The sequence below is a fragment of the Chrysochloris asiatica genome, unplaced genomic scaffold, assembly GCF_000296735.1.
Source record: "Chrysochloris asiatica unplaced genomic scaffold, ChrAsi1.0 scaffold00271, whole genome shotgun sequence".
Lineage (NCBI taxonomy): Eukaryota > Metazoa > Chordata > Mammalia > Afrosoricida > Chrysochloridae > Chrysochloris > Chrysochloris asiatica.
The window spans coordinates 3,312,728-3,320,896 of NW_006408789.1; the positions used below are offsets into that span (position 1 = coordinate 3,312,728).

Here is an 8,169-nt window from a genome sequence, read left to right on the forward strand (position 1 = left end):
TGTCAGCTTGAGGACTAAGGTGTGCCTGACCCAAGCCATGGTATTTTCAATAACCTCATATGCATGTGAAAGCTGGACAATGAATAAGGAAGACCGTGCTTTAGAAGAATTGGTGCTTTTGAGTTATGGTGGAGGAGAATTTGGAATATGCTGTGGGCTGCCAAAAGAACCAATAGATCCGTTTTGGAAGAAGTGTAGCCAGAGTGCTCCTTAGAGGCCAAGATGTCCAAACTTCATCTCTCATACCTTGGACATATTGTCAGGAGGGAGCAGTCGCTGGAGAAGGATATAAATTTGGTAAGGTGGAGGGTCAGAGAAAAAGAGGAAGATCCCAATGAGATGGATTGGCCAGGTGGCAGCATCGATGGACTCAAGCATGGCAACAATAGTGAGGCTGGCCCAGGATTGGGCAGTGTTTCATTCTGCTGTGCATAAGGCTGCTATGGGTCAGTACCAACTCGATGGCACTTAACAACAACAACAACGAGAAGCAACATGAGTATGAACAAGGCTCACTTTCTCTTTTCCCTAGGATTATAGACATAAAAGCAAAAGTTTAACTTTAATATCGTTGTTATTGTATGCCTTAGAGTCGGTCCTGACTCAGTGCAACCCCGTATAGGGTTTCAGAGAATAGCTGGTAGGTTTTAACTGCTGACCTAATGAGACTGTTGTTGTTAAATGCCATTGAGTAGATTCCAACTAATAGCGACCCCATATAGGGTTTCCTAAGCTTTCATTTAAAGATGAGGGAGCAAAGACCCTCATCTTTCTTCCGCGGAGCAGCTGGCAGGTTCAAAATAGGGACCTGGTGGTTTGCAGTCCGGTGCTTGTCGTAGGGTGTCACTGCACTCCCGAGGAGATTATATGTCTATTATAAGTAATTGTAATCTCTGTTCTTAAAATTTATACAGATAATGCGACACAGTTATTAGGTGTCATTGAGTTGGTTCCTACTCCTGACGATCCCAGGTACCAGAACGAAACCCGCCACGGTCCTGTTCCATCCTCACACTTGTTACTATCTGAGTCAATTCTTGGAATCATTGTGTCAAACCATGTTGTTGAGGGGCTTCCTCTTTTTTGCTGATAATATGGACTCGAAAATACAAAGAAAATAAACATAACCATGAAAATATGCAATTGTTATTTTGGTTTAGCTTGGTTTGGTTTTTATTTTGCTTCAAAGATTTTATTTTAAAAAATATGCCTGAGGAGCATTTTAATCAAGGACTCCCAATGTGAGTTTGTGAAAGCAACGGGGAAAACGACAAGGTTCAGCAAACAAAAGACCTTCTGAAAGGAGAAAAATACAGGAAGACTATTATAAGCATGCCTTTCTTTTAGATATAGAAAATATTTTTTCTCTTTCAATTTTTTTTTTTTTTTTACCAGAGGGAAGAATACATCAAGAGTCTAGATAGCCTACCCTTAGTCCTTCCTACACAAATCTTTACCCTCTCAATTCTTATGGTTTTGGTAAACAACTCTTCCATTCCTTGCTTCAAAATGTAAGGCCTCAAGTTTTGCAAATTATCTGTCTTCATGTTACCCTCTCTAATTCATTATCATATTTTTGTTCTAAACAATTCTTTGCCTTCAGATTACTCTGATAAATATAAATAAAATCAAAACCCTGTGCTGTGTCTTTAGCTGACTTTATTCGACCTGCCTTTGATTTCCCTTGGTTTTCATATACCAATTTGCTTCTCTTGAAAGAGGAATCTTTTGACAGGTGAGAAACATACAATACAGCCCAGTGGTATCTTATTTGGTTTACCAGTTTATATATATATATATATGTATAATTTGCCCATTGCTTTATATCACAGACGTGTTATACTTAAACTTATTTCTTCATACAGTCTGTCAAAAAGAATTTCTTTAATGGATTACTTGTTCAGTTTAAAAAATTTTTTATTTTATGCTTTGTCAGAATCATGAATAAGCTTTTTGAAATTAGAAGTATTTTGCACAGGCTGGAGAAAAACTAAAGCCATAGATATGCGGGTTGTTCAATACGATTGACAAATGTCAGTGAACTTAGACAGTGTGGTCAACCAGAATTCACAAATGGGCACTTAAGTGCTGAATTCTAATTGACTGGACAAAATTTTTTTTTTAATTCTCGCTTTTTTTTTTTTTTTAGGAAAGTCAGGAAAATAGAAATAAAGGTATGATTTATTTCTATATATGTTTCTATCATTTTTAACAATGTCACATTTTGTGGAGTAAGAATACACTTACAATGCTATCTTCCAAACTGGGACTGAGGTCAGGTAGAACCCAATGTGTCTATACTGGTAAGTTCCCCAAACCCCAATGATGCCAATAATCTAGTATAAATGATAATCATCAGCCCCTGAATTGTATTGTCAATATCTAGAAATGTGAATACATAGGCAAACTTATAATCTTTAATAAAAAGTAATGATATCGATACCAACAAAGGTCCCAGGAGCCAGTGAGACAGTCCATGGAACTGTGTGTGCTGGCCACATTGAATGCAGTGTTCTCCTGGAGGGATCTAAGTGGATTTGGTGCAGGGGAATCTGCACCAAATTTGGTACAGGATATGAGAGAAGCAAAAATGTACTTTAATTTACAGGGATTCTGCATATATTTTCTATATAGATTTAAACATTTAGTAATTATCATCCATTTGACCTAAAAAAAATAATTTCTAAAAGCATGAACCCTTATTTCACATAATCCACAAGATTATTGTGATGTGGAGTATCAGTTTATGTGTAAAACCCAAAGCTATAAAGCTTCTTACAGAAAACTTGCTACATTGCAAACTTGAGATAGCAAGAAGTTTCTTGGACGAAATAAGAAAGGCAAGAATAAAATTGATAATGCCTTCATCAAAATTTCTAACTTTTGCTTTTCATCAAACATCATTAAATAAAATAAAAAGTGCATTACAGACTGAATGAAAACATAAAAAATACATATATCAGATAAACATGCATATGATTCTATATCAAAATATAGAACGATTACTTATAATTCAATAAAAAAATCTAAAAAAAAAACACCAATATTAAAAAATAGATTGAAATGAGAATTCCAACTTGCTATATTACAAATTAGGATCTCTGAAAATGTACTCTCCCATAAGAGTAGTAAGGACTTAGGTAAAAATCAAAAGCAACTGTTTCAGAACTCTAGAAATTAACCAAACCAATAGACTCATCAGGATTTTTCCAAGAAAAATAGTTGCATTTTGGTAAGAACAGTGGTATTTGTTGCCTTTTAACTTGTTCTATTCCAATTCCTCACTTAGTGACTGTCTCGTTTTCTGACATTTCACATCCAACAATAGTAAGCGATCTGCTATCCAGATATTATGTGCATTAACCTGGGCTTCCTGCCTGTGTTCAGCTCCAAACCAGCAGTGCCTCCCTTGCCTAGCAGCCTCACAGCTGAAAGCCTCTTCAGAAGTCCCCTTACCAGTCCCATGCCTACTCTGGAACCACTGTTACAGCTCTTCCTGTAAAAGAGGCAACTGAGGTGGATTTTGTCGGAGTCATTTTGGGAAGGGCCTGCAAGTGTCCAGGAGGGCTCAGGAGGAGATGGAGCAGGGAAGCTGCTGATTCTACTCCCATCTATGCAAGGGCCCTGGAGGGAAGGATACCAAGGTAATTTGGAGCCTGAAGTCTACAGCCGAAACCAGCTGTCCTCTCCTCCTCCACAACCCAGGCTTCTGAGTTCCTTTTCTGAGGTCCTCACTTTTGGATTCCAAGTCCTCTAAGACAAACAGCACGCCTCTCATTTCCACAGGGTTCTCCCCAACCTTTGGGGTTCCGCAGGCATCTGGGGCTGGGTTGGAGGCAGCTGGAGGTAGCAAGGGCATGTGCAGTAGCCACCACTGACTGACTGCCTTGAACCCCAGCGCCAGAAGTTCCCTAAGTCCCGGAGCCTCCAACTGTGGCTCAAATCTAGCCACAGGACCGCAGGGCCGCACCAGCACCCCTTCAAATGGCAGCGAATGAGTGGGCTACAGACACAGCAGCCCTGAGGGCCCAGGCTCTAGAGTTGCCCCTGCATGCTGTCTTTGCATAAGGCCAACTTTGCATAACAACCTAGTCTTTGGAGCCTAACTATGTCCTAACATAAGGAATGGGTGTCATCTCACAATTATGGAAAATCAGCATATTTGCAGTCACAAGAATAGGTTAGAACATGTTTGGATCTCTTCCAAAGGCCCATCTTCAGAGAACTGTAACTCTGAGTTTTCTCACAGTTTCCAAGAAATACCCACTCACAAGACTTGTCTTTGACCGATTTCAAAACTCAGTCAGGGCAAATAGCCTTTTTCTCACTAGGGCATTTGTTGAAAAACTCCGTGGCAATTGCTTAATGGTAGTAGTCCCAGGTAGTGATAAAAGTTGAAGAAAACAAGTTTACAAAAGATTTTCAAGGAAAATCTGTAAAAGGAATGAGATGTTCACAGAAGGCTTTTAAAAACTCCAGTACAGTCTTGGGATTCTGTAACATCATGTGCATATGCAGGCCTGTCCTGTGCATATGATCAGGAAAGACTTTAAGAGAGCCCAGTCTCTCACCTCTGACTACCTCAAGGGTCTCCACGAGAAGGATGTAAAAGTTAAGGAAGACTTGTTAACTATCTGCCAGAGTATTGAAGACATACCCTCACACAAACACACAGAGACCCCTGGCAACAATGGCTACGAGATGGCTACAAGACTTATTGGTTCCAGGCATTTAAATAAATCCCAGAACAATCATTAACTGATTACAATAAGATAACTGAACAGAGACTTTAGTGACTACCTATAACCAAAAATAACAGACTTTACAGAACTCTCTCAGGAACATCACTCCAATTAAAATGACAACCACAGTACCACATGGCTTGTCAGATTGTAAAATAGTACAGCCACTTTGGGAAACAGATAGTCTCTTCCTCAAAATATTAAATGTGGAGTTATTAGTTTTGTTGTTGCTGTTAAATGCCATTGAATCAATCCCGCTACTGCAAATGCAGCGACCCTGCACAGGAGCAGCTGGTGGGTTTGAACTGCTGACCCTGTGATCCACAGTCCAATGCTGATCTAATAGTATCACACTGCGAGTTACTATGTTGTTGTTGTTAGGTGCCATCGAGTCAGTACCAACTCATAGCAACCCTATGCACAGCAGAATGAAACAATACCCAATCCTGGGCCAACCTCACTATTGTTGCCACGCTTGAGTCCATCGATGCTGCCACTTGGCCAATCCATCTCGTTGGGGTCTTCCTCTTTTTCTCTGACCCTCCACCTTACTAAACATGATATCCTTCTCCAGTGACTGGTCCTTTCTGACAGTATGTCCAAAGTACAAGAGACAAATTTTGGCCATCTTGGCCTCCAAGGAGCACTCTGGCTGCACTTCTTCCAACACAGATCTCTTGGTTCTTTTGGAAGCCCATGGCACTTTCAATATTCTCCTCCAACACCATAACTCAAAAGCACCAATTCTTCTGTGGTCTTCCTTATTCATTGTCCAGCTTTTGCATGCATATGAGGTGATTGAAAATACCATGGCTTGGCTCAGGCACACCTTAGTCTGCAAACTGACATCTTTGCTCTTCAGCACTTTAAAGAGGTCTTGTACATCAGATTTGTTTAATGCAATTCAACTTCTAGTCATATGCAAGAGAATTAACAGCATTGTGCATTCAACTCCTCCTATGATTTCTTTGACCTCTTTTGCTACCATTTCCCTTAATCCACTGTCTCCCATCTAATAGATCTTTTTACTTGGACACACCCATTTAGCTTATGCTCCAGTACATTAAGACATTCTTCTACAGACTTCTGCATGACTTACTTCCTTGCCTCTTGTAGGTTTTTTACTCAAGGGACTCCATCTCAGAGAATCCTGAGTTCCCTATTTATAATTGCAACCCTCTTTCCAAACAGTCCTTCCTGGTTTTATTTCTCTTCATAGTGCTGTCTACATCCAACATAACACATCGTTTCCTTGATTATTCTATTTGTTGCTGACTCTTCAACTTGAATGTAAAGCTCATGAAAGCTAAGTGCTCTAACCCAAGTACATAGAGCAAGGAATTATGGACACTCGATGAAAAGTTGATAAATGGATGTATGAAAATTTTACACCAAGGAGAGTCCTGGTGTGGCGCTGTAGGCTAAGCATTGAACTGTTAACCAAAACGTTGTCAGGTTAAACTCACCAGCCACTCTTCAGAAATCCTATACAGGGTCACTATGAGCCAGACCCAATGCGACAGCACTTCATAACAGCAACAATATACAGCATGGGATATCAATTAACAAGAACTGCATTCAAGGATGTCTTCAACTTAATGTTAGGTGAAAATATAGTTTCCAAAAACACATATAATATAAAACTTGAGGGCACTTAACAACAACAAACAACATAAACGGAGGTGATGACTTTCAGTGATTAGACCATTGATGGTGTTAAACACCATAAAGTTGGTTCCAACTCATAGCAACCATGTATTGAGTTTCCAAGAAGGGGCTGGTGAGTTTCAAGCACCCATCTTGTGGTTAACAGTCCAGTGATTATCCTGCAGGGTCACACAGGACTCCAGGCGTTGATAGTGGGAGAGGTTAACAATGGCAGTCATACTTGTCTACAACCACAGACATGCAACCATGCAAGCTTTGCTGACTCTTTCTCTTAGGATATGGAAGAAATCCTTCAGTTAAAACATGCACTTAACTTGAAACATGAATGACTTGATAATTTAAGGGGATTTTTTTCTAGATATAACTTTATTAAAGTATGATTATCCTTTTCCATTTGCCTCATTCTCAAATGTTGTTTGACTTGAAAATGACAAAAGAGACAACAAACTTTTTCTTTTTTCTTAAGTGTGCACTGTGTCATTGAGAATTACCCAACAGGAGGCACAACACAATGTGAAAACATATAGAATTTTGTGAGATGAATTCCAAAGCTACATAGAATACAATTATCAGGGAGGAATGAAATAGAAAGAGAGAAATATGGATCTGTAGCTGCTGTTCAGAGACTCAGAAATCAAATTATCACAATTTAAGTGAAACAAATACACCTTAATGAGTCATTTTAGAGCCTCCCCGCCACCCCCCCCCCCGAGATTTCAGTATATAAATATTTAAAAGCAGGTAACTTCAGTGTCTCTGCACCTTTTGTTTTTTTAATCCTAAAGTACTGGAAAAATATACTAGTTCTTTTCCTATCTAAAATATTGAAACATTATAGTATAACTCTTTAATATAATCTCATTTCTCTTTAGTTTTGATGACTGTTGAGGAACTGATAATACCTCTTTTAGAAGGAAAATTATTTGAGCACAGAGATGGTTCCTTTCCAATTTCTACACACAAAATAGCATTTAGTCCCACACCAAATATATTAAGATAACATTTTAATGAACTTGTCCTTATTGTTTATGTGGACCACCTGTCTTAAAATGCAACGAGGGGCTACAAAGGCAGAAGTGACTGGCTTACAAGCTTTCAAGAGGGAGCCTAGATCCAGAGGGTGTGGAGGAAGGTAGAATCTCCACTGAGTAGTATCCAACCTGTCTGGGCAGGGCTGATGAAATGAAAGGATATGGGGATAGGACTCTTGTGGTACAATACTGAGGTTGGAATGTAAAGGTAGATGTTTTGTAGCAAAAGTAGGGGAGTGGTTGACTTTGCAGTCCAGGAGCAGCGGTCCCTGGGACCATTAAGGGAGAAGAGCAGAGTGCGGGACCCTACTCAGAGAAACAGTGATGCCAGAGATGGAGGCAGAGACGATGACGTGGAGAGATGGAGCAGCTGGGGACTCTAGACTCCAGAGAGGGAGAGGAGCTGTGTGCTGATGACAAGGGGGCAGGCTTGCAGGGTATACCCTTTGGTTGGTTGATGATGTATGGAGGGGATTTTAATCATGGCAATGAAATGATATACGACAGAATGAATGTAAAACTAATGTTCTCCCATGTAAACTATCATATAATTCTGCCTGGGACCAGCCTCGGCAAATTATTAGGAGGGTCTCGATAGGAGGATGTGGAGTCCTTGAATGAAAAAATAAATAAATAAAATAAAATAAAACTCAAAGAGTCAATGGGTCATTTTGAGTCTCAGGCAGATGGTGGTAATGGCTCTCTCTGATGACTCTCTCTCTGACTGC

General features: G+C 39.7%; 1 protein-coding gene across 1 annotated transcript in view; it reads left to right on the forward strand.

Moving 5' to 3' along the window:
• The window catches only part of VIP (vasoactive intestinal peptide), a 152,787-nt gene extending 148,029 nt beyond the window's left edge, over nucleotides 1-4,758 (forward strand). Inside the window, exons 6-7 of the mRNA XM_006874359.1 lie at nucleotides 2,150-2,174; nucleotides 4,519-4,758. Coding sequence (XP_006874421.1) covers nucleotides 2,150-2,174; nucleotides 4,519-4,758 — 265 coding nt within the window. The remainder of the gene's footprint in view (nucleotides 1-2,149; nucleotides 2,175-4,518) is intronic.
• Nucleotides 4,759-8,169: the final 3,411 nt, after the last annotated feature.